Below are 26,352 nucleotides of genomic sequence, written 5' to 3' on the forward strand. Positions count from 1 at the left end.
GGTACATATGTTTATTTGCATTTATGTAGAAAGATGTGGAAACTTAAGTATATTGAGCTGTCTATAATTCTACGTGACAAAATATGATAAATCGCCCTGCAGATGACACATGATAAGCCACTCTTAACTTCTTTCTACTGGGGATTTGAATTAGTCCTCCCTCTAGCTGCTTCTCAACCACAACATACCAGTCTACAATCAGCCAGTAAGCATTTCTTTTTCTGAAGCCCGAGCCCAAAAGCTCCTGAACACAAACCAAACTGCAGAGAAAAGCAGATTGTTGGAGCGATTGCAACAGCAACAAACAACATTTCATCACAATTGATGTCAAACCAACTCCTTAACGATATATGTGGACGATATGTGTCCCTGTGCAATATAAGGCTGACTGACTGACAATGAGAAAGCAAAGCATCCTCTCACCTACAAATTTTTTTTTGCCGCCATGCTTCACACACTCACAGGAGGTAATTCATCACTGCTAATTGCCTAACTTAATCTTGGCACTGTGTCCAATGAGCAAGCATGTTTATCAGTGTATGTGTGGGTGTAAGATAGCGGGAGAAACCGTATGGCTGCGTGTAAAAGCGTGACAGTTGAGCAGCTTCTACCTACAGCTGAAAGCAAAACTCCACCCCGCGTTTTAAATTAATGCCTTTAATCCCCCCAAAAACTGTCCGATAAGGTGGCTGTTGTACGTGTCAATCCTCTGTTGGTATCTTTCCACTCAAACTGGCTTTTGCAGAGCTCGCCACGCAAACCAGCGAGACACACACACACCCTAAGTTATGACAAAACAAGAAAAAAAGAGCCGAGCTATGTGTCTGGATCAATAGTGGACAGTCAAAAAGTAAATGGAAGTGAGCAGGCAGAGTGAGGTGACAGACAGAATAATTGAGTGGTGCGAGCGGCGAGGAAGCAGCACCTTCCATACAAACTAATCCAGCAGTTTAAGGCATACAGTAAACAGGCACATAAGTGATTAGCCCCAGTTAAACTATCAATCATCTTTCGCCGCACACATACACACACTGCATTATATAGAGTTATGCCAAGATGTGAGAAAGTAGCAACCATAGTCACCCTAGGAGGGGATTGGGTTTCATGGATGAGGCAGCTGAAGATATTTCATGCAACATAATGCCAGAGTCGTTGCCCGCCCCCTACACCCCCACCCCCCCCCCCCACCCCCCCCCACCTCCCCTCTTCCCCCACGTCTCCTCTCACCGATCCAAAGCACACGCAGACATGAGATACTTCTTTTCAGCCATGACGATTTTTTTTCTTTTCAGTTGGAAAAAAAGAAAGCCTGCAGGCCGTGTTGTTGTGGCCAACCTTGTGGGTGCATGAGAAAAGAAACATGTGGGTATCGCTTACACAAATGGCCTGCATGAATGTGAGAGAGCCAGACAAAATATAGAATCTGAGCCGCTGTGGCAGAGCAGGCCTTTCCTGTGTTTGTGATGTTTGAACATGTGCATTCTGCTGATGGATGAAGGAAACATCCAATATGGCTGACTGGCTTCTAACAGGAATGTGTGTATGAAAATGATATTAATTCTATAAACTGTGCGATAAGTGCAATAAACACTGATGATGTCAGTTGACTATATTTGTACAAATCTGTTCTGCTCACGCATAGATCCAATAAAGGTGCTCTCCTCAAGTAGCTCAAATCTCAAAGCAGCCACATGACATATTTAACACTAATTAATAACAGTAACATAGACATTATTGTAATTGAGATAAAACAAAATTGACCATCACCAAGATTCATTTTCAGAGAGATCTGCTGGATGATACTGTTGGTTACCACACCCACTATCTCGCTTGGGCAACTCAACAGAGATAGACCTTCTTTAGGTCTGTGTGGTTTTCACAGAAAAATGATTGTGTATCAACCTGTTTTCATTCCCGGGCCATCATATACCAACATTTTGTCATGCCCCACGGCGTCTCATAGTGACACACAGGGCGCGTCACTTGACGCACAGCTGAATGAAAGTGTAACACATGGTTAACACGTGTCACGATGGGACATAAACTGCAGTCTCCTGTGTGTAGGTATTGTCTTGTGTCTGACCCATCCCACTCCCCTCCCTTCCACTCTGCGTGGACTTTCTCGCTCTTTATACTATCTCAGTTTTCAGCATCAAGTATTGCCGCATGGGTTATGGGTTTACATTAAAGTAAGCTGAAAGGTTAGTGTGTCCAAGCGGCAACCTCAAAGGTTGAAAAATGAAGCCAATACGGAAGTGCAGAATGTTACAGTTCATCTACTAACCATTTGAGGCTGTCTCCGAAACAGAGTAATCCCCCCATGTTAAAATGCACAACTTTACAGCATAAATTAACACATTTACAGCCTGTTACAAAAAATGGTTTTGGTCTCTATAGCTAATGTCAACATTCATGACAACTGTACTGGGGTGAATTTTTATATAACCCAGCTGTTTACAATTTACTAAGGCCCAAAGTTACGCATATTTAAGGGCAAAGCTGCTTGAGTGACAGGCTGACAGGCAGTATCAAAACTACAGAATGGCAGTCCACAAACCAATGGGTGACATCATGGTAGCTACATCCATTATTTTATACAGTCTATGTGTGCGTCTCATAAAGATGCTAAGGGGTGCCTTTAGCGTCATTATCACACGCAGAGAGGTGTGACAAAGCGTAGGTATTTGATGACCTGGGGATGAGAGGGCTGTGTGTGTTTACATAATGTTAGCTTCTAAGCTGGAACACCATAGCATCAGGTTACCAAGTCCTGCAAATTTTATCTGTCCATTAGTAGGCTAAAAGATATTAAGTAGATGTTAAGGTTTGCATTTAAGTAGCTTGTGAGTTAGCAAGTAGCTAGTTGTCTCTTGTAACATTAAGATTGATTGGTTTGCCAAGTCTTCCTGCTGCCTGGTCACATAAAAATGGCAAAACAATGTTTTTAAAATCAAGACAGATTGCCTCTCGACAGTTTTCCTGCATATAGCAGTGCTAGAGATAAGAGTCAACTGTGTCACCTAATTTTGGAAATCAAGGAATCATACAAAAAAGAAGTGCTAATAGGAAGGCATGTCAAGAAACAGAAAATAGCTCTGACACTAAAATAACACTGTCAAAAGAAAGTGTGCAGAGGTTACTAAATATTTTACATTTGCTTTCAAATCTAAGGTCCTAGGTTAAATCCCCAGCTCAACTATTTATGGCTTTAAATTATGGAAGCCCAATTCCGCCACTTAAAATGAAAATTATAATTATATCTCATAATTATGACTTAGTATTTTTAACATAATATGTCATAATAATGAGGAAAAACAATCCATTATTATATAAATTGGAAAAACAAAAAGTTTTTGGCAGAATGGGCTTCCATACAAATATGTCCTTAATTTTCAAGAGTCTACAAATCGTCCTGATTTTATTTACTTATAGTAATAATTCCAAAGTATCAGTATCAGTATAAGATGTAGAGGATGTTTTTTACAGTGGCAAACATTCTTTGTTAGGGAAGTCAATCAAATATTACTGCATCAAGCACAGTGCTAATTTCAATCATACAATAATTAAACAGTAAAAATGTGCATTATTAAGGTATTTTGGAACTATTAATTGTATAGTAAATGTTACGCTGGGACACCAGTTAGGTCGACTGGCCGTGTATCACAGCTCATAAGGTAAAAAAAAATTCTGCTAAGACTGATATGATTTAGCCTGTCACTTTGAAATTCAGACTTTCCCTCAACTATAACTTGCATGAAGAGCTGTCACTGCAGTGAGAGGACATGCTTTGAAACGTCTGTCAAAAGTCTGAGGCTGATTAAGGGGAGAGCATAAAATACTGGAGAGAGTGTTGCTGCATCTTTGTCTTTTTTCATACTTTTCTCACCACACATCCGTGTACCTTTAACGCCATGAACATCTCCAGGAAAGTCACAAACTATGAATGTACTATACAGGATATATGTAAGGTAAGAGTAAGGAAAATACAAAACCTTTAAATGACTCGTACTTTCCTTATATATAAACTTTATTTGGATGTGTTTAACTGTTGACAAGGCCCACAGACTTATAACAGGGAGCTCTCTTCACATCAGCCTTACATTTGATGTCATGTTAACAGCCTCCCCGATTGATCTCTGATTGATATGTAGCTGCCTTGTCAACTTTGTTGCGTGTCAAATGGCAAAGACTTGTATCAACTTTTTTTTTTCTGACCTCTTCTGAAGCTCTTAGAACAAAATAAAAGCAGTTTAAAAGCTGCGCTTTAATCTGATATATAAAGATCTATAGCTTTTTTCAACTGTGACACATTCCCCCCACGAGGTTTCAGCATGTCAGGCTCTCCTTGTCATCACCAGGACAAGACAGATCATTTGTCACCATTTCAACATTCAGTAGGATGAGAAACTACAAACTTTCTATAAAAGTAAATGAGCTAAAATGTTAAGGTAGAAAATGAAAAACACATAGTATGAGCAACAGTACAGTAGACGCAAGGCTCAGCTTGATTCTCATGCTTTGGGAAAAAGTGTCAGAAAAGAAAAGAAACTGGATATCACCAACTGAAATGAACAGACATACTCTAAGTGCACCCCTACTTATTCCTGCTCCAGTGCAGTGCTTGAAAAGTGATTATGTTCAGATGAATAACTGACTTCAGGACAGACAAGCAGGAGAGTAAAACACGTCATACTCACAGCGTAATTCCTTATATATCCCAGCTTTGGTACAAGAAAGAAAGGAGATTGTTTAACTACAGTCATCGAGGGGAAAATGAGAACACAATAACAACTTTGATATTTGCCTTCTTGCATCTTATGCACTGCGGTGACCAAGCCATTTTGGAGTTGATTGCCTGAAGGTGTTTTTGTACTGTAGTAAAATTCCATGATTTATTCTCAGTGGTTTCTAGTTGAATGTATTATGCATTTTGTATTCAAGCCAGACCTGAAAAAGTAATGAGAGGGTTTTTAACTTGACATTCTAAACAATTTCTTTTAGTTAAAATGGCCTTTTTCTGTCTTGAGTCAGACTTAAGTGTAATAATAGCCAAAGCTACAACAGATAACGCTCCTGCTCACAGAATATCAAAATGTCATGAAAACTTCATTTGGCTCTGTCAGAAGCAGAATATAGTGCATGTTTATAAAGAGCTTACCAGATGATGTAACATTTTCTGGCAGCCATATTAGAGGCTCTCTGCTCTTGCTCTCATAAAGACAGTCAATGAACTTCTGAACTTTGCTATCCCAACAGACCCTATTAGACATAGTTTATTTTCGTCATTTACACACAAAACATGAAGACACAACGAAACAAGTTTTGTGTGTAAATAATTTTAGCAACTTAGCTGATACACCATCATGTTAGCTGACCGTCAGTCACAAATCTTGTTTGCCCCTTGGTCAAGATAGGTTAGTGAAAATTTGTCTGTGTCTGTTAACACTAAGACTGGCTGATCTGCTAAATCTATTGGTCCAGTCCTGTCTCCAGAAGACATTTTGGCATTGCATATTCAGCAAACCACAAATATGTTACATTTGCACGTTTCATACGTATCACATCAAAATTTCTAAAGTGAAGTAGTGTATGAGTTGACCTTGTCATCGGGATGTAGAGGGGATGGTTGCTGGAGTGTCACCTAAGTGAGACGGATGCCAAACTGCAGACTACTGCAGACCACTGTTCGAAGCCAGCAGCAAAACTGGTTGTGACTTAGCGAGTCATTGGTGCTTTTCTAGCAGCTTTTTAACCACCAAATGTGGGTGTTTTGTAGCAACATGTAGCTGTTTTTCCAGTGGGGATAGTGCCATGCAAAACTGTTGTTTTTTACCAAGACACCACTGCATTTCCTGCTGGGAAAGTGGCACAATAAGCAGTTGTGTTTTTACCACGACATCGTGGCAATTCCTGTTGGGGCAGTGGCATGAAAAGCAATTGTTTGTTACTGAGACACCACTGCATTTTCTGCAGGGATAGTGGCACAGTAAGTGGTTGTTTTTTTTTTAAGAAATTGCCGTGCTTCCAGCCAGAATCATGGCACAAAAAGTGATTGTTTTTTTACCAAGACGGTGCTGTGTTTCTAGCAGGGATTGTGGCACATAACCGGGTATTTTAAGCTAAAAACGTGATCTTTTCCTAACCATAATCAATTGGTTTTTGTGCCTAAAACCTAACGACATGTTTACCACAGCATTATTGAAACGTATCTGCTACATAATAACATGCACATGTAACATGTCCTTGGTTGCAGAAATATACGATGCCAACAGTTTTTCAAGCAATTGGGTTGTTAAGTGAGTTGTCCACAGATCACATAAACTGTTTTTTTCCCTCATTGAAATTAGCTGAAATGACCTCTCAATTCACTGTGTCACCTAAATTCAGAAATAATGTAATGTGTGTTGTTGTGTTTCCCCTTTTTATTGCGAAATTTTGTTAATATGAGTGTAAAAAGCAAGTAGAAGAGTTGTTTCCCTTCCACAAAAAGATTAAAGTAAATTACGCAGGCATGACTGGAAACAGGAGATGCTCAGAAAGTGAAAAGGAGTGTTGTCAGGGTCATAGAATACAGTTTATACCATGTATCAAGTTCTCATATACAGTATAACCATTGCTAAAACTTAACCAAACTGTTGTAATTGGCTTAACTCAGACCCAAGTTATTATGGCAACCTAACTCAACACTAACTTCACCCACAGTTGTTTACTTGCCTCAACTTAAAGAAAAAGTGCACCATTTTGGGAAATACGCTTGTTCTTTAAGAAATAGTTAAAGTAACTCCCTGTAAAACCACAAATTGCTTACATATTTGTGCTGTTGTGTTGATTGTGAGCTTTAAAGGTTTTAGCAGCTTTATTTTGAATTCTGGAGCGAGCTAGGCTAGCTGTTTCCCCACTATGAGTCTTTATGCTAAGCTATGCTAATTGCCTCCCACCTCAAGCTACCTATTTAACACACAGACATGAGAACAGTATGAATCTTGTCATCTTATTCTTGAAAGTAAAGCAAATAAGTGAATTTCCCAAACTGTTGAACTAATCCTTTAAATGTTAGAACCTTTACAGCTGATAAACACCGTGACATTAGGATTCTATCCAGTTCATGCTACTCTCAATGTTTGTTCACCACATGATAACGAAACATTTTGTGCTTACAAGAATATATCGCAATATAAAGATTCATTTCATGCTTGTTTTATGAATTTTTGGAACCATGATGTCACACTTATACTCTCCTCTGGGCCTTTATGACAATCACATGCACTTGCCAGCTGATTTGTGTCATACTGTATCTGTGCAAAGACTATTAGACATTGCAGTAAAGTGTCCAGCTGATGAGAAGGGAGGATTTTTACCTTGTTTCTCTTGAAATAGGCTCTGCGGCAGGCGGCGAAGCACTTCTCGCTGCAGAAGCTCTTCAGCTCACTCCCCATGCTCAGAGAATAGCGTTTGACGCCGACCTTCTGGCACCAGGCGCACATGATCTGCACGTTGGATGCATCTTCATCTAAAGAAACAGCCAATAGTGAAAGTGGATTGAGCTCATTGTGTAATTTAATGAGGAAAAACAATTATTCTTTCCTAAACAGTCTCTTTTTAAATCACAATCCATTATCCTGAGCATTCAGCCACCACAAAGGATCATTCTGAAAACTTTGACTTGGGCTTTATTTTATTTTATTTTTCTATTGAAACGCCTTTTTACTTTATTATAGTTTTCACACACTCACAGAAATGAAAAGCTACTATTTACTACTCATTATGTTTGACATTATAATCAAAATTGACCTTATGTTATGACTTCGATCAATGTAGTCTGATTTTTATTACAAAATATGCTTCAGCAAGAGTGACATGTATTATATTTCAAGTGCAAGTCCATGGTGGAGACTATAAACATGCATGAAACAACTAGATGTATTAAACACAAGGACCAAAAGGCATTAACTCCACAGACTCAGCCCAGCTAGAGCTGGTTAAATCCGCTCAAGATTCAAGCCACAAAACCACTGCAGGATTTATAATGAAGGCCTGCCATGGGTAAATGTAGAACCGGATGAGCCGGGGACATGGGAAGATGCCTATTTGTGGCTGTGCTCTGTGGGTATTAAAGAACCTGAAGTGGACACAAGGATGTGCTTTGATGATGCTGGAGTCGATGGAGGCTGAGACAGAGGGTGTGGTGTCCCTGCTGCATGTTGTGTGAGTGTATTACAGCATCACAGAGAATTTTTAAATAATTCTCATAGTTTGTGTTGCAACATAAATGTCAAATGGGTGATATTTATTCATTTACCTCCCGATCCCTCAGATTAGGGGACCAATCACGGCTCTCCATTCAACGTGATCATGATTTTTCATGCCTGACCATGACTGTGCTCCGGTTTTATTTCATTTTTTAATTTGCTGCTTTTTGCGTCATGAATCTATCAAGATGGTGTATGCTTTTTTTTCTTCTTATATTCTCTTATTTATGACTGTTTTTATTTCATCGTTCCTCTGTTTAATTTAATTCCTTTTTGAAGCACTTTGGTCAATGTTTGCTATATTTAAAAGTGCTCTATAATTAAATTTAACTTGACTTGTTTCACAGAACAATACATCTGGGTTAATAAAAGTTAAATCCAAGAAGGTATTTATGACAACTCTGATCCAAAGTGACCTGATCTGAAACCCCATGCATCCATCTACCACACACTCCACACAGTTTCATTTTGTTTTTTTGGGTCTTCCTCGTTTGGTCCCAAATTATTCATGATGAGGTCACTCTGAGGTCAGAGAGAATGGAAAAAAAAGCATAAGGAAAAAGAAGCAGAAATAGAAGACACAGTGTCATGTCATATAGACCAGTGGTTCCCAACTGCAGGGTTGCGGTCCAAAAGTGGGTCGCAAGTCCATTCTAAACGGACCACAAGTGAACTGCAAATGTGCCAAGTTTGAAAAAACACATTTTATTTTTAAGTGCAGTGAATTTTTGGCACAGAGCTTTTATTATGAAGTGCCATTTCCTGCTTAAGTGACTTACAGACAGCTACTTAACAGAGACAACAAACTAGCTTGACTACATGGCCAAATGCAAGTATGACACTGAACAGAATAAACTGCATTGATCTTGAACTAACCAAGGAGAAATCTGGACCCCGTGGCTGGACCAGTTGGGAACCACTGATACAGACCTTTTCAAACTTGGAAACATAAACATTCTTTGTAGACTATTTCCTGTTGCAATGTGTGTTAATGCAGTATCTGACAGGAAATAAACAGGGGCCAATGAAAAGGTCTATAAGGTTACAGCTATAGGATGTTAATGATACGACAAAGCGCATGGTGATTGTAGACAGTTGTTATGTTAAATGGTCACGTATAGAAAGGGAGTAAATGATAAAATGGGCACAGTTAGAAAAAAAGAAACAAATGAGACAATGGTTATTGGTAGTTTTCTTTCAGAAATCCCAATATAATAGTTTAAACCTATATGTGTGAGTAATAATACCAAAGAAAAGTATGCATGTAGAATTAAGGTGACAAATACAAATATTGACAAAAGCAACCATTACACTAGCTTTTGGTATTTTGTGTCTGTGGGTGTATATTTGTATGTGTATGGGCATTTTTGCAGCAGTTGAGTTGGATTGCAGTGAAATTAAGTCCATGTATGATTGTTCTACTATTTATTAGTTGATATATGTAAGTGTGTAGGTTTATTTTACAGATAATGTTGCTTTGTCTAAAGTCATGTCCAACATTGGAAAGTAACTAGCCACATGTAACAGAGTTATATAATTAAATGAAAAATATATGTAAATTTAATCTGTTACAGTTACTGAAATAACACATGTAATGAAATTACAGTTGCTAAAATGTTACAAAGGGGTTACATTCAGACATATTATCTTTTAAGAAATGCTTTTATGTAGAATATAATTTTCATTCTGTTGCTTTGCATTTTTTTGCCATGCAGGAATATTTCTGGCATATTTCTACACAACGCATTTCAGCAAAGGCTTTGGGATAAATTTGAGTGCAAACCATCAAGGAGCTGTCTCTACATCCAGATAGGCTCCATTCATTTGGCAGTGTGCACTCAAATTTTGAGCACTGTTTTTGAACAGTTTTCTTATTTGAATTTGCTCTGCCTCTCATCTGCTAGTCAAATCAATACCATTGTTCCCCCTCTGCAATCTGAGTCTGCCATACCTGCGACCAGCTGACCACACCAAGGTGGGTGGCCATGTCGTCTGACGAGAATGCTTTTAAATGAATGGGTTTACAAAAATAAAAATTATTTCCCCTCTGAAATAAAAAAGGAGCTGCAACATCACTGTAGTGTAAAGCTTGTTTAGTTGCTGCACATACAAAAAGTAATCAAATGAAATAAGTTGCTTAACTTTGATGATGCAGTTAAAATAGTTACATTGCTTATCACATCTTTCAGTGTAACTAATAATGTAGCCTATTTCATTTCAAAAGTAGCCTTCCTAACACTTTTCATGACCTTTGTGGAGGGATGGCCCTAAGCTCTCCGTACAAATACAACAAGAAGGCGTTCAAAAAACTAATTGTGGATTTAAAGGTCAGAGAGAACACAACCAGGACCTCAACACAGCCCTCCTTCGAATGAAATTCATTTTATCCTCAAAACATTTCTTTGAGAACAAAGTGTAATCCACTGAAATCCACGTTAATGGCTTCAAAACCAGCTCCTCGTTTTAACCTTTGATTCGGAGGTATGGAGCTGTGTGGTCAGTGTGGGCAACAAATTATTTTAACAGACCCTCAGCGACAGTGAAATGCCTCTTCTGTGGTAAACTGTGACTGCCGGTGATGAGCTGCGGGCTTTTAGTGCTGTCGCTGTTGCAATGAGAGAGATCCTCCGAGATTCCCTCTAGTATCTCCCAATTATCACATTATGACTACGCGGGTGTGAGGGCGAATAGACGCAGGCCCATTAGTCTTTCACCCCCGCTCACCTCCTTATCGCACGCCGGCCAGGCTTTTCACCTCTTGTTGAGCTTAATGGATCGACGGGGCCATCAGATTTTAAGTAAAGACTAACTCACAATTAAGGAAATAACTCCCAGAGGCCCTAAAGATAGCGCAGTGGACCCAACATGCATATTTTATGTCTTTCCTCTCCTCTACGCTCTATCTCATAGTCTCTCTGCCTTTTTGTGTCTATCTGGATTGCTGCCCACTGCAGTGATAACAGAAAAACAAGACATTCTGGGCTGACTGGGTGGGTGGATCAGGGTTTGTACATTGCTCGGAATAATGTCTGTACCACAGCATAATGAACAGGATCGAAGGCCAACATAAAAAATCACAACATCTTTCACAATATCTCAACATTTTCATACAAAGAGACATCTTGAGGTGGAGTTGTTTTTGCCTTCCCCACATCCTGGCACCTCGTAACAAGCCCATCTCAAAACACTCACATCTGCATGAGGGGGGAAAAAAACACGCCAGTAATTATGTAGCCTCCATACTAAATGCCACCATCATCCGCCGTACCTGCACCTCAAAAGGTCCTTTGTCGGATTTTGCGGGGCACATGAATAATTCAGCATATGTGTGAGGGTGGGAGTGGGGGGTGGAGGGGCGAGTTGAAGGGGGTGTCGGCCGGGTGGTGGGTTGGTACTGGGCTTTAACTGGGACCACACCATCTGTTTCCCCGCCTAGGCAGGGCCAGCGGGGACTCCTCTTGGGCGATGCCAAGGCGAACGCTCCCTCCGCCGGGGCGTACCAACCTCCTGTGCCACAGCAGACGCAAGGGATAATGAAGCCCTCTGTCTGGCCGAGGAACCCGGACATATCCTCAGAGAGTTGATGGGGTTATATTGACACTTGGGCAGGTGGAGGAAAACAAGGTGTACAGCAGGTAGCTAGCTCATTAGTCGCCTGGTTTGGAGGCTTTCGTGCCATTGCAAAGACAGAAAGTTTTCATGTCGCATAAACTCTCTGCTCTCCTGCAAAGTGTTGAAGAATCAGCAAGAAGGTTTATACTTTCATCACATTGTAATCTGCCCGGAGAACAACTGTGGACGAGATCTACGCCAGTTTTGACTGGAGAAATGTCTGTGTGTGCTTTGTGTTTGTGCATTTGGGCAAATACATCAACAATCTGCAATGAGCTGAAAATGACCTTGATCTATTTGGAAATGCAAAATGTAGCCTTGTTCAAAACACACACACACGAGTACGCATAAAGCAGTTGAAACTTTATGCACCAGCTCTGGAGGTGGGCTGGTTTGGCCTTTTTAAGTACAGTTTGATACAGTTTTTTACTGTTACTTTTTTCTCTGAACAAATACAGACTTGTACAAGCTACTTTCCAATTCACCTCCCGTAGGTGTGTTTCCAAAATGGTGTCAGTACTCCCTACCTGCAGGGGGCTTGATCAGTGGTGGGGGGATCATGGGGACTATAATGGGCAGGTTGCCATGTTCCTTGGTGCTGGGCATGGAGGTGGACGGTGTGGTGGAGGACTCTGTGACTCCGTTCCTGGAGGTTGGCAAAGAGTGGGAGCTGTTGGCTCGATCCGGGGAGCCTTCGCTGCTCTCTGTTGAAGCTGGGATTTTTGGCAACAAGTTTTCTAGTGAGGGGAAATTGAGCAAAATAAAGAGTTACTGAACAACTGATGAGATGCTGTGGCACTCACTGCAAATCCTCCCATAATGTAAGAGACCAGTGAGCCTAAAATCACTTTATACCGCACTACAGAAGCATGTCTGTTTTTTAAGCTGGGTTTGGAAGGGTTTATGTTTGAAGCCCCCCAAAGAATTAGTGACTGAATGAGCAACAATGAGGATTAAAGGAACAGTTCACCCTAAAATCAAAAATACATGTTTTTCCTCTTACCTGTAGTGCTGTTTATCAGTCTAGATTTTTTCGCTGTGAATTGCAGAGTGGTGGTGATATCAGCCGCAGAGATATTTGCCTTCTCTCAAATATAATGGAACTAGATGGCACTCGGCTTGTGGTGCTCAAAGCGCCAAAAAATATGTATTTTAAAAACTAAACAGCAATGACTCTTTCCAGAAATCATGACAAGGTTGTCAAGTTAATCCACAGACCTTGTTGTGAGCAGTTTTGTGTAGGTGCTATTTTCTTTCTACCAAACTACACCTGCCAACTGTAACACCATGCAGAAGGAAGTGTGCATCTACTGCTACCTCACCCAGCACCACTGAGATAGCTAACATTACAGCTCAGCCGAGGAGGATGCCATTAATGTTTACATCTCGTGCTGTCACAAGAGCCTCTTGTCCATGAGTAGATGCACGCTTCCTTCTGCGCGATAATATAGTTGGTGGGTGTAGTGTGTAGAAAGAAAATAGTTCCTACATGAAACTGCTCACAACAAGGTCTGTGGATTATCTTGAGTAACCGGGTCATGATTTCTGGAAGAAGACACTGCTTTTTCAAATATATATATTTTTTGCGCTTTATGCAACACAAGCCGAGTGCCATCTAGTTATAGGCAGACATCACTATTGCCGATATCTCCAACACTCTGCGATTCACATCAAAACAATCTAGACTGATAAATAGCACTACAGGTAAGAGGGAAAATATGTATTTTTGATTTTAGGGTGAACTGTCCCTTTAAGGGCCTTTGACACAAGTGCAACTAACAGTCATGTTGAGCATACCATATGTTTTACATGTTTCATGATCAATTCATGGCATTTAATATTCTCACTGATGATATTACCTAATGCAGCATGCAGTCTCACTGTGTAAAATGATGCAGTTGAGAATGTTGACTGCCGCACCAGCCAGGCAAAAATGTAGCTGCTTTAATTTAAAAAAAAAAACATCATCAAAATGTTGTACTGCATGTTAGAGTTCCTTACCTTTGAGGACAGAGATGTGCTGTGGCGTCTCCCCTATCTCCAGGTTGTCAGAGTCTCTCAGCTCCACCTTGTCATAGCCGTACCAGCCCAACAGCTCGTTCATGGTGTTCTCTGCAAAACTCTGCAACACAAACAGCAGGCATTCATGCAGGAATCACTCAAACTAGCTTTGAAAGACAATATCATCCTTGAGTTGTAATTCTTGCAGTACAAGTTGAGATAAGAGTGATTTAGTAAATAAATACTGAGAAATTAAAGGTGAGTAATTTCTGAAGCCTTTTATACTATCACAAAAAATATAAATGTTACCCAAATAAAAATCCTGACATTTGGAAAACAGGATGAAGATAAATAAGATTTGAGGTCACTAGGTATAAAAGCAAATGCAACAATCAACAAATGTTGCATTTGCTTTTCTTCCCCTGAGACCTTGACTTTAAGGCGAGCTTAGGCTAGCTTTGACCTTAGATTCGACCACAATACCACATTTTATCAACTAATTAGGCAGAGATATGCTCAAAATGTAAAGCTGTGCCCCAAGAAAACCATGATGTAGTTTTTTCTTCTTCATAAATACAGGTCAACCTAATTGGGGTTAATTCGGTCTATACTCTGTCTGAGCACTGCATTCTGTGAATCCGGCTGAACTAATGGCCCCTATCACGACACAATAAAGTAGGAGGAGGATGTAATAAAGACTCTGATAAGAGCCCTATCACAGCACACTTGCCAGCATAGAGAACTTATCACAACCCAGTAAAATAGAAACCACTGCGCAGCAAAGACACAGTGACAGCAGAGATAAGGGTTTGACTTCATAAAGCTCCCTCCTCTTTCTACAGCTTATCTGATTGGTTGAAAATGTTGTCTCTGCATCCAGAAATGGCACACGGGTTAAATGGACCTCTGATTCATGGAAGCCGAAGCTGAGGAACCCACCAACAAAGACTAGACTTGAGTAGACCACACTTTTTTGTGTCATGGCTAAAAAGCAATACAGTTTTCTCATTTTGTTTCCCTCTCAGTTGCTGTGCAGCATCAGTGTGGAATGACTGACCCACTGTTTGGCCTCTGATTACTGAAAAAATAGTGCAGAATTTTTGGAAACACATTTACTTGCATTCTGGTGGAGAGTTAGATGACTGATAGCACCATAAGTAATGGCTGTAGCCAGTGATGTCACTCACTGGTTTGTGGGAAACTGTTTGAAAGCCTTGAGTTTGGCATTTTGACCGCCGCCATCTTGGTTTTTGAGGCCAGAAGTGACCATATTTGGATGAGAGGGTGGAGTTGCTGATGACGGAGGGGTGGATCTGACTGAGAACCTTAGGACACAACCATGGCAGCGACGTGTCAATCAAAAGCAAGCCACGCCCTGAAGCATATCTCACTTTATCATCTATTTTACTCTAAATGGGACCATAATTTATAAAATAAACATCATGCTGTAGTACTAAGAAGACTTGAAACTGACAGTTGAGACCATAAATTCATTAAGAAAATGTTACTGAGGTAATAAATCAAGTGAGAAGTATGGTCATTTTTGCGTGGACGTTTTTTGTTTTTTTTTTGGCAACCAGTAGAGTCGCCCCCTGCTGGCAAATAGAAAGAAAGCAGGTTTAAGGCATTTCTCCATTGACTTCACTTTTTAGATAAACCTGCGGATATCACTCACTGGTCAATACCATTCTCATGTGAAGTTACAGCCAGTGACCAATTATCTTAGCTTAGCATAAAGACTGCAAGCATGGGGAAACAGCAAACCTGTGTCTGTCTTAAGGTAAAACAACAACAACAACAACAACAACCAAGCAGTGCCTTTAAAGGTCATTAATTAGTACATTGCATTTCGTTTGTTGATACTGTACAAAAACCAAAGAGCAAAATCTACAAATCACATTTCTGTCAGGGTTACTGTAGCCTCTGTGCTGTTTCCTACTGTTTCCAGTCTTTATGCTAAGCTAAGCTAATTGCCTGCTTCATCTTGATATTTAGGTTACAAACGTGAGAGTGGTATCAATGTTCTTACCTGACTCTCTGGCAAACAAGTGAATAAGTCTGACAAAATTGTGTGATATCCCTAAAATTTAAAAAAAAAAAAGTAAGAACAAAGACTCTTGTCTAAAGTTTAGGCAACACATGCACTGTGGTTAAGGTTAGGGAAATGTCAGGATTTCGGTTAAATGTTAATTTAAAAAAAAAGGACTAGATACTGTATTGCAAGATTGCCTACTCTGGCGGAAAAACAACTGAGATATGTTGTCAGTGAACATTTTGCTGATACGTTCAATAAACATATTTTTGCAACTTGCCAGGGATGCTAATTAGTGACATTTCCTCATTATGTTGATAGAAAACATAACTGCCTCTGCATTATGTTTCCCCTCTAAATGTACTTGCTGTTTCAATACAGTCGAATATAAATGTCATTTCTAGGAGACCTGGCTCAGCCTGTGAGTGGTTTTCAACATTTAAGTGCTTAAATATGATGTCAATCCAGGTGTGCCGTGGGATTTTGTGGTAAGCACACATTGCAATATGCAACTGGGCCTATACAAAAAGTTATGAATGAATTTCTAATTGACTGTATCAGTATGTCGTGCGCGCCCATTTCTTAATAGGGGCAAACTCTCCCTTTAAAAAAATGTAATTGAATTTAACTGAATTTAATTGAATTTAAAAAACCTTTACAGGGAACCTTTTTGCCACCATTCGTGTGAGGGAATTATAAGTGTGTGATATATCACATTATCTGAGATTATCTTACATTATTTCCCATTTAAATGGGTGCGTTATTGGTGCTTTGATGGATTTTAAAACATTTAATGAATCATTCTGAATCATTTTGTTCATAAATATGTCATGAATAATAGTTGGTTGTCAATTGTTTTTAATATTAGTACATAAAAACAAACATTTATGTCGTGATAATAGTGATAACATGTTATAGAGGCTGCTGTGCATAGATGTAAATACAGGTGTGCCTTGAGATTTTGACTTTGTAAAAACTTTGTATTGTATCTATTACCACCATATTAGAGTATAGGTAAATACACTAAATGATAGTAACAACAGTGCATTATAGTACACTATTCTGAACAACCAATTACACCACATTAAAAACACTAATATATAGCCAAATTGTATAACAGCTGTCACTGAGCAGTTACAAAGATATCAACATTCTCCAGCAGTACAGCACTGCAGAGTGATATGCAGATAGTTAATGCAGATATGCAAAAATAAATACAACTCTATGCAGGTGGAACATAAAAGTATTTCCTCCATAACAGCCTCTCACAACACAGTCAATAAACACTGTACTCCAAACAAAACCATAACCCTGCTAATGCATACAGTCCATTATCACCACACACCTCTCAGCTGGAATATTCCCAGAAGTGTCTATTCACTGAACCCTAAACTGTGGTGGATGGTTCAGCTATCATTTGACTCTCAAACATAAACGAAAATGTTCTTTCTGGAAACAAACTACAGCAGCGACAGAGGATGAATCTGCTGTAATTATTTGGTCTGTGTGATACATTATTAGTCACAGGTCACTAAACTATCAGATCAGAGGGAACACTGGTCCTCTGCGCTGTAAGTAATGTTTTCCACATATGGCTGCTGAATGCATTTCTGTAAAATTTTCTTATAATGATAAACACATCAGGCTCCAATTTTTACTAAATTAGCCCTAGGTACAGGACGTGCCTGTCAATTAGCGCACAACAACAGCTTGTAGGATCGTATTACAGGCTTGCAAGGGCAAACACACTCACCATGCAGCAATGTACTGTACAGTACGTTGCCACGGAGATGACCCGCCTGGTCTTGCCATTGGTGGGCTTGCTCCAGATCAACTTGACAAGGCTCGAGTCGGTTCATTATTTTATAGTCGGTCCCACTTTAGTCTGTACATTATCTCATCATGGCAGCAGCCGACAATCATCACTCACTACATCAAGCAGTTAAATGTCAATTACAAACAGCTCCTGTCGATATGTCAGAGCCGGAGTGATCATGTCGGAGTGGTTCAGTGCCACCCAACACATCTGACTCTTAGTGGATCTAAATTTAACAGCAAAATATAGACACACACACATCCACAGAAGAGGAGAGAGTATGTGCATCTGTTGTCTTGAAACCAGAGTCTGAGAGGAAAAGTGTAAAAAGCTCATTCAGATTGTGGCCTCAAAATTATCCTCCCTGCCTCCACTGTTGGTTCTTTTCAATGTTAAGATGTTAATGAATCAGCCTTCATTGTTTCTGTTCATCTGTAATAAAGCAGAAATGCCCCAAATAAATGTAAAAAAAATAACCACTATCTCAGAGGGATGTAATAAAAAAAAGTTGGAAGACACAACATACTCATAAACTAAGTAGCATCCATGTTAACTTTAAAGGTGCACTGGGCAACCTCACAAGTTGGCAGTACAAACTAGGCGTGAAGTGGCTTGAGCTCATTGCACAAACACTGAGTTCACGTCTATCAACCAGACCAACCTACGATGTCTTATAGCGAGAGGATGAGAGAGAGAGAAAAGTTCTAACTTGAGTGCAGTTCACTCACTGCTGGAGGCAGGACTGAAGTATTGATTCGTGATTTCCTGTGGGTGGAAAGGTGACCGTGTCTGAAATCAGAATTTAATTTGGGCAAATAAAGTGAAACTACGAGGTCTCAGTGGAGATGGGTATGGTGTGTTTTCGCAATATACGCCATATGAAGCTCTAAAAAAATAATTAAATAAAAGAACAAAATGTATTCAAAGTTCAAAGTTACTGTCTATACTGTTGTCAAGTGTGCAATAATTACAAGAGCAGTTGTTGGCATTGCAAAAGCTTGGGACTCAGACTCCCTACGATACATTTAAACATGCATAAAATGAAAAATCACACAAGCAGAAACAAAAAGAGAAAAAAAATATTTGGTAGTATGCACAATGAATAAAAACAATGTAAACAGAATGTAGTAAAATGTATAACATGAAACATAAATAAATATGCATGTATAGAGGTGGAAGCAGTTTAGAATATAGAAGGTAAAGTAACATTATAATATAAAGTGACAGTGACCAAATTTGAGAGCTCAGGAGTTCAACAGTCTTAATATATGGCATGTGGGATGAAGCTGTCTCTGAGCCTGGTGGTGCGGGACAAGATGCTGCCGTACCATTTGCTGAACGGCAGCAGGCAGAACAGACTGTGACTGTGGTGATTTAGGTCCCTGATAATCCTGTTGGTCTTCTTCCTACACTTATGGGTATGAGATCCCCCATGGAAGGCAGCTCCATCCTGGTGATGTGCTGGACCAATGTGATCTCAACCCTACTGGTCATATTGTGATGCTTAGCCTTTTGCATTCATTCTTTACGCAGGGCAAGCAGCAGTTAGGTTTAGGCCAGGGGTCTTCAATGTTTTTCAAGCCAAGGATCCCTTAGCTGAAAGAGAAATAGAGCAGGGACCCATTGCTACGTATCTTGTATAGAAATGAGTCGAACTTGCGCTTGCTTGTAGCTGCTAATTCAGCAGCAGTTGTAGCATGGCTAGGTGTGTTAGCCTCAACCTCTTTCGCTGGTGATTTCTCTCAGGTGTCTGGTGTGTCAGAGTCTCTAGCTCGAAAAGTTACAAAATGATTCATTGTGGCTCACAACAATGTGTTAGCCCGCTCACATGTATGCACAAGGATTCCTGGGCACCGGATAGCCTATCATTAATGTTGTGTATGGCAAACTAATTGGGTTTTATAAATAAGCCAACTTATCCTTTCTACTAATATGTTAGATTCATCTTAATGTGTATTTCAAGACACAGTTTAATTAAAAAAAAAAAAAAGTTTAAAAGTTAAATTATCAAGCCAGAATTTGGCCCATGGGAGGTTGTATAGCCCCTGTTGAAAACCCAGGGTTTAGGCAACAAAAATGCTTGGTTATGATTGGGAAAAGACCATAGTTGATGTGAGCAGCTTGAGTCGACTCATGTGACTAATGAGTGACTAACTGTCTGACTGTCATGATAAAATAACCCAACATTACACAGGTGGGGGATCTGAGTTTGAGTCAGACTCAAGTCACAAATTTGAGGACTTCAGACTTGCCTGACTAATACAGATAAAAGACCGGACTTGACTTAAAATGGTATTCATGACTTGAGACTTGACTTTGACTTGAGATGGATGATTCAAGAGAACTGCTAGGACATGGCAGACCAGCAGAGGCCAACGCACTAGGTGGCTATTATTGAGAGGGCTAGTCCAAAAACAATACATTTTGGATTCAGGGAATATGGTACAGATGATGGTAGTCAGAAGAGAACGTCGATTTGAAAGGTCTGCAACTTTGTCCGTTACTACAAAACTCACCAAGACAGGTACAAGAATGTGTCTTTTTAGCCAACTTATTAGCTTTCTGGCTGCTCAAACGTTAGCTAGAAAGCTAATGTTTGACCAGATCTATAGAATTTGATAAGACTTGTGACTTGCTTGACCTGAGCAATGACTTGACTTGCCTTGCTTGACTTACAGCAGGGACTCGACTTGACTTGCCTACCACAGTAACATGAGCCTTGCACATGTGTGACTTACTTCCCCCATTTGCAACACTGATTTTTAGTTTCATAGTTCAAAGTTCATAGTTTTTATTTTCAACACTGGTCTCCTGCGTCAAAGTCCTGTGCTTGTTGGAGCCTCACTCTTTATACTACGCCCATTACTCTGATCATCCAATAATGACATGAATGGGTTTACATTGGAGTTGGTTGAAAGTTTGGTGCGTCTCATACAGTTGCTAAAGGTTGCGTTGTGCACCCGTATGTGATGCCAAGGACCAATGACCAAGCAGTTTTCACCACCCTCTCAGAGCCTTACGGTTGAGGGCAGTGCAACTGCCAAACCAGAACCTGAAGCAGCGAGTCAGGATACTCTCAATTGTGCACCTGTAGAAGTTGCCAGTATCCCAGTGTCCATGTTGAGCCTCCTCAGCCTGCGATGGAAGAACAGCCTCTGTTTTGAATGGCTTATCATGCACACTGACACAGCATGGCCTGGCTGACACGCAGCATGGGGCCTGTCTGAGTCCACAGCCTGCAGACAACAGGTTCGTCCACTGACTCAATTACTTGATACAAATGCAATTAGCAGAGCACCAGTGCAAAGCACAGTTTGGATATTGCTTACAGTGGTATTACAGTAACGGAGATACAAATGGGAATGCGCCCACACACACATAAACACACACACACTTGTTTAGACTGAGGCAGAAGTATCTCTTTGCATATTTGAGACACTGTGGCACAGTATAGGAGTGACAGAGGCAGATTCCCTCCTGCTTTATCAGCACATTCACTCTGTTTCTAAGCATTTTAGAGAGAAATTCATGATGTGCTGTTTTTGTATCTCAGAGCAGTAGCACCGCTCTAGGATCAGTTTTGTGTCAGTTTTGCTTTATTCATACAGAGCATGTAGTTTCTGCTGTTGTGTGCAGAAGCGGATTTGCCACTGAGGAACTTGGACTAAATGCTGGGGAGGCCTTATTAATGAAGACTGACAGGAGTTATTGATCTGCCTGTTATGAAATACCGCTGTGGTGGGGTGGTCAATGGGTAGACGGGGCACAAAGGTGCAGACCACGGTTCAAGTCAATTACAGGTGAAGTCACAGCACCATGTTGTTGACAAAAATACACCATGCATGGAATTACTGTATCTGCAGGAAGGTTTCAGTGCAAAGCACACAAACACGTGTGTGAACATCTGGAACTCTCAGCGCCAGCCTCCAACAATGGAGGGATTTGTAGCGATTATTTACAGTAATTAAAGTCTAATCCAAACACTTCACAATCGGGGCTTTTTTGTTACAGAGGTTTTAAAAGATGGTGGTTACAGCAGTGAAGGCTGTTAATGAGGACAGCTCATGTTTGCTGATGTAACAGCACTTCTGCTTGAACAATGATGAGTGACAGCAGTGCTCACTCTGCCTGAAGGTTCCTGGAAGTCAGATTTAGTACCACTTCCTGAGCAGAGCTAAAGTTAGGTCCTGACAGCTATATACACAATTGTGTTTTCATACACGCAGACACAAAGTGTTTTATGGCATTTTGCACCACATTTAAATTCCAGTGTGTAGGATTTAGGGGGCTATATTGGCAGAAATGGAATATAAAATAATAGTACGTTTTCTTTAATGTATAATCACCTGAAAATAAGTATTGCTGTGTTTTTGTTACCTTAGAATGAGCCGTTTATATTTACATAGGGAGCAGGTCCTTGCCCATGGAGTCCACCATGTTGTACAGCCATCTTTCTACAGTAGCCCAGAACAGACAAACCAAACACTGGCTCTAGATACGGCCATCTGTGTTCTTGCGTCAGCCACCGTAGTTAGCGGCCATTCTGCAGGAGCCGCATCAGAGAAACACTGATTTGCAATGTAAGACTGCTTATTCAGTTTTTTTTCTGGTTTTAATCACCTGCTCCATTTGTTTTGGAGAGGAAGAGACCTGCGCTGATATTTTATCTCCTGGTGAAAATCTCCTGAGAGATGAACATTGAAGGAATCCTAATCAGGAATTCACACTTGACACATGGGAGAAGTTTCAGGTGGTTGCAATCTGCAATCCTGACAGCTAGATGCTCTTTAAGTTTTCAATTAATTTTAATCAAAAAGGACAATAAATTTCTCTATTTAAACTGTGGGGACAGCTCATATCCTGTCCTTTCTGTGTGGCCATTACATGCATTCTGTGTATTCACCAAGGTTTCCTTCCAAATTTCACATATGCAAATCAGATGAACTGGATACAGTAAATGGTCCACAGGTTTGAATTCAAGTGGCCAGAGTGGGGTGTTTGGAAGTATTACACACATTGCATTCCTGTCCCACATGATTCTTAAAATACTTTAAATGGATTGAATAAAAAAAAAGTATGATATCTAAATTATCTAAATTGAGAAGCAGAACATTCTCTGGAAGTTTGCTAATACGGTCACTGTTGTGTTCTCAGGCAGCGTCAATTCGTAATAATTAACCAAATAATGACATGTTGTGCTATCACAATGCTGTGATAGACTTAAAATGCAAACACTGGCGAACACAACTGCAGCAATTAGCCCAACTGCAAGGATGAAACCTTGAAAAGAAAAAAAAATCTTCCAAACGAAAAATCCTCCTTTTGAACAAATGAGTTGGAGCATAACCCAACCTGAATGTACTCCTGAGTAAAACGGATGTAGCTGTAAAATAACCACGTCACCGAGACAAACACACAGCATCTCTCTGTGTCTCTCCTTTCTTCTTACCGTCCTGTCCTCTGTGTCACCCTACTACTTTGAGAAAGTGGGAGTAATATTAAGAGTGGAATCTAATCCTGGTTGGCGGCTCATCAAAGCAGCGGCACCAACTTTGGCTCTTGGTGAGCTGGAGAGGAAGAGCCATTGGAAGCACAGAGGTAGCTACAGATGTCTATAAGTTACACTGGATGTTTAGTGTTTTTTATCTGGTTTGACATGGACAAAATTTATTTTTATCAGCTTTAGTTCAAACAAAAGTCTTTTAAGCGCCTCGAACAAAACAGAGGCCAACTGAAAGTGTAGTTTACAGTATATTTCAAGTTGCCACACTAAGACTTTTATGTATCAAGTTAGAACAGTTAATGAAAGGCAACATTTGCTAACATGCATAGCCCTGAGATGGTGACTTCAGTTGATCTGTCAACCTGACTGTGCAAGGCTTTGACCAAGAGAATGATATCTTAACAGATTTCCATAATCACGTTCCCCAATAGAAGATTCCCAATTACGTTCTCGACCCCCTGACCTTTTGTTTATAGCCACAACCAAGTCCAAACTTCCCTTTGACCAAAACTTTGGTCCATGACAGAGTTGTATCAAAAAAGAAAAGAACGCAGGAATTCTACGGATTGGTTGTGGGCATTCATGGTTCCCAATGGTGCCTCCAGAAATCTGTCATAGGGGTGGCCAGATGGGGCCACTGAAAATCTTGGGGTAGAACCTCAAAACCAAAAACCAGAACTGAATTTCAAATTGTTTAAGTATATAGGCTTGTGGAAAACTATGTAAACTATGTAAATAAGTCAAGGAATTACACACTGATATACTTTGTCTTCTCATTTTACAGTTGATATCATCAATTATCAGATGTGCATCGACTAACACAGTCAACGTATTGAGTTCCACAACAATCCTGTTTTAATGTGTGATGTATCTATACATGTTGGGGGATTCACTGTTCTTCAAACAGACTGGTTGTCCCTTTCCTTAAAAAAGCAAATATACAGCTTTAATTTGAGGAAGCACATTGATTGCAAGGAACAAAACGTTTACCGGGAACAACCTATTTCAGACACTCTATGGGCTTTCTTTAAGAGCAACCATCAGACTTACATATTAATCTATAAGACTTACTGAGCACATCCTTTTCCCCCAGTGAATAAACCCTTTAAATGTCAATGAGGCTATGGTCTCTTCTCTGATATCAACCACTGAATAAACTTAACAGTCTTCAACCCCGCTGATAAATAAGGCTCCGAGAATAGCAAAATCATCACTGGTGCTGTGGGGTGTAATGAATACTGGAGCCACTGTAGGCCGAGGCAGGGTTAACAGGTGTAGTCTTGTTTCGTCAACAGAGCAGTAGTAGTCCTATAGCATTGCTGAACTCTGACATGAAAATCTTTACAAAATTATTGGCTAACAGGTTAAACAAACATATTGCTTCTATAATCCATGCTGACCAAACTGGCTTTATCCCTGGTAGATTTTCTTTTTTTAATGTTAGGAGATTAATGAACATATTGTATCATAGTTATAAAAAGGATCAGAAGGGGGCTGTTCTCTGCTTAGATGCAGAGAAAGCTATTGATCAGCTAGAATGGGCGTATATGTGGAGGGTATTGGAGGAGTTTGGATTTGGTAGCTGGTTTGTCTCATGGATTAAAATATTATATGCTCACCCCTCTTCCTCCATTCTTACAAATCAAGAAAGATCAGCGTCATTTCCATTATATCGTGGAACACGCCAGGGCTGTCCCCTCAGCCCACTTCTCTTTGCCATCTCAACTGAGCCTCTGGCTGCTAGTATTAGGCAACATTGCTCTCTCAAACCCATTTGTCTTGGAGACATGGATCATCATCTTTCTCTGTACGCAGATGACTTAGTAATTTTTACATTGCAGCCTGAGCAGTCCATCCCCATCCTGTTAGACTTAATAAAGTCTTTTGGTGAAGTTTCCGGATACAGTATTAATTGGCAAAAATGTGAATTTATGTCTCTTGGTGATAACCTTGAAGCAGAATTCTTGCACAGTCTCCCTTTCAAAGTTACAGATAAACTGAAGTACCTAGGAGTAATCCTGCCAAAAGATCCCAAATTAATTTTCAAACTAAATTTTCTTGATAAGGTGGAGAAATTGAAAGGAGATATTGGCAAGTGGTGCACACTCTCTCTTTCCATGGTGGGTCATGTAAATGCAATTAAGATGCTTTCTCTGTCGAGATTTCTGTACCTCTTTCAAAATCTTCCCATTTTCCTAACAAAATCATTCTTTAAACTACTAGATTCAATAATCATGCATTTTATCTGGGGTTTTAAAGCTCACAGAATATCCAAAATTCATTTACAAAAACCGAGAGAGAGGGGTGGATTTGGGCTACCGTGTTTCCAGCATTATTATTGGGCAGCGAATCTTAGAGCGCTTGCCTGCTGGCAGGAAGGTTATAGTTAAGATATTTCAACAAACACTTCTGCCTGGGTGGCTATTGAAAAGAAAGACATCATAAACACTTCACTCCCAGCACTTCTTTTCTCAGCACCTGGACAGCCTGTAAATACCAAGGTGAATAACCGAATAATTCTCAACTGCTTGAAAATATGGCAGCAAATTAAGAAATGCTGCAAGTTGCCTGACACTTCTGTTTATAGCCCATTGTGTCGTAACCATGCATTTCCCCCTTCATTCTCTGACCCAACCTTCTACAGTTGGAAGCTTAAAGGCATAGTCATTTTAAAAGATCTGTACATTAACAAACAGTTTGCCTCATTCATTCAGTTAAAAGACAAGTTTTCTCTTCCATCATCACACTTCTTTAGATACCTACAAATCGGGAACTATGTGCGCCAAGATGTGCCTAATTTTGAGTCTCTCCCTGAGGATGGCAAAGTTTATAAACTTTTGCTTGGCCCTCCTGATGCAAAACATTTGATTTCTGATTTTGTTGAGGTATTTTCTGGTCAAGTGAATTTTTCCATTCACTCTTTAAAGACAGCTTAGGAAGATGAGTTGGGGTTACAGATTGATGATAATGTTCGGGAGGAGAGCCTCAGTAGGATTCAATACTGTTCAATTAATGTCAGACATCAGTTAATTCAATTTAAGGTCACGCAGACTTCACTACTCAAAAACTAAATTACATAGAATCTATCCTACAATCTCTCCTTTATGTGATCGCTGTAAGTCTGCTAATGGCTCCCTAG

General features: G+C 40.0%; 1 protein-coding gene across 4 annotated transcripts in view; it reads right to left on the reverse strand.

Annotated features, from left to right (window-relative positions):
• Positions 1–26,352, reverse strand: part of sobpa (sine oculis binding protein homolog (Drosophila) a) — a 56,341-nt gene that overhangs the window by 23,100 nt on the left and 6,889 nt on the right. For 2 of the 4 annotated variants that reach the window (XM_033643066.2, XM_033643064.2), the window contains exons 2-5: positions 13,863–13,983; positions 12,389–12,598; positions 7,359–7,510; positions 4,698–4,721 (exon numbers count right to left, since the gene is read on the reverse strand). In XM_033643066.2, coding sequence (XP_033498957.1) covers positions 4,698–4,721; positions 7,359–7,510; positions 12,389–12,598; positions 13,863–13,983 — 507 coding nt within the window. The remainder of the gene's footprint in view (positions 1–4,697; positions 4,722–7,358; positions 7,511–12,388; positions 12,599–13,862; positions 13,984–26,352) is intronic. The other 2 variants (XM_033643067.2, XM_033643065.2) reach the window with 1 other exon arrangement.

Source organism: Epinephelus lanceolatus, chromosome 15 (genome assembly GCF_041903045.1).
Source record: "Epinephelus lanceolatus isolate andai-2023 chromosome 15, ASM4190304v1, whole genome shotgun sequence".
In the NCBI taxonomy this organism is placed as follows: Eukaryota; Metazoa; Chordata; class Actinopteri; order Perciformes; family Serranidae; genus Epinephelus; species Epinephelus lanceolatus.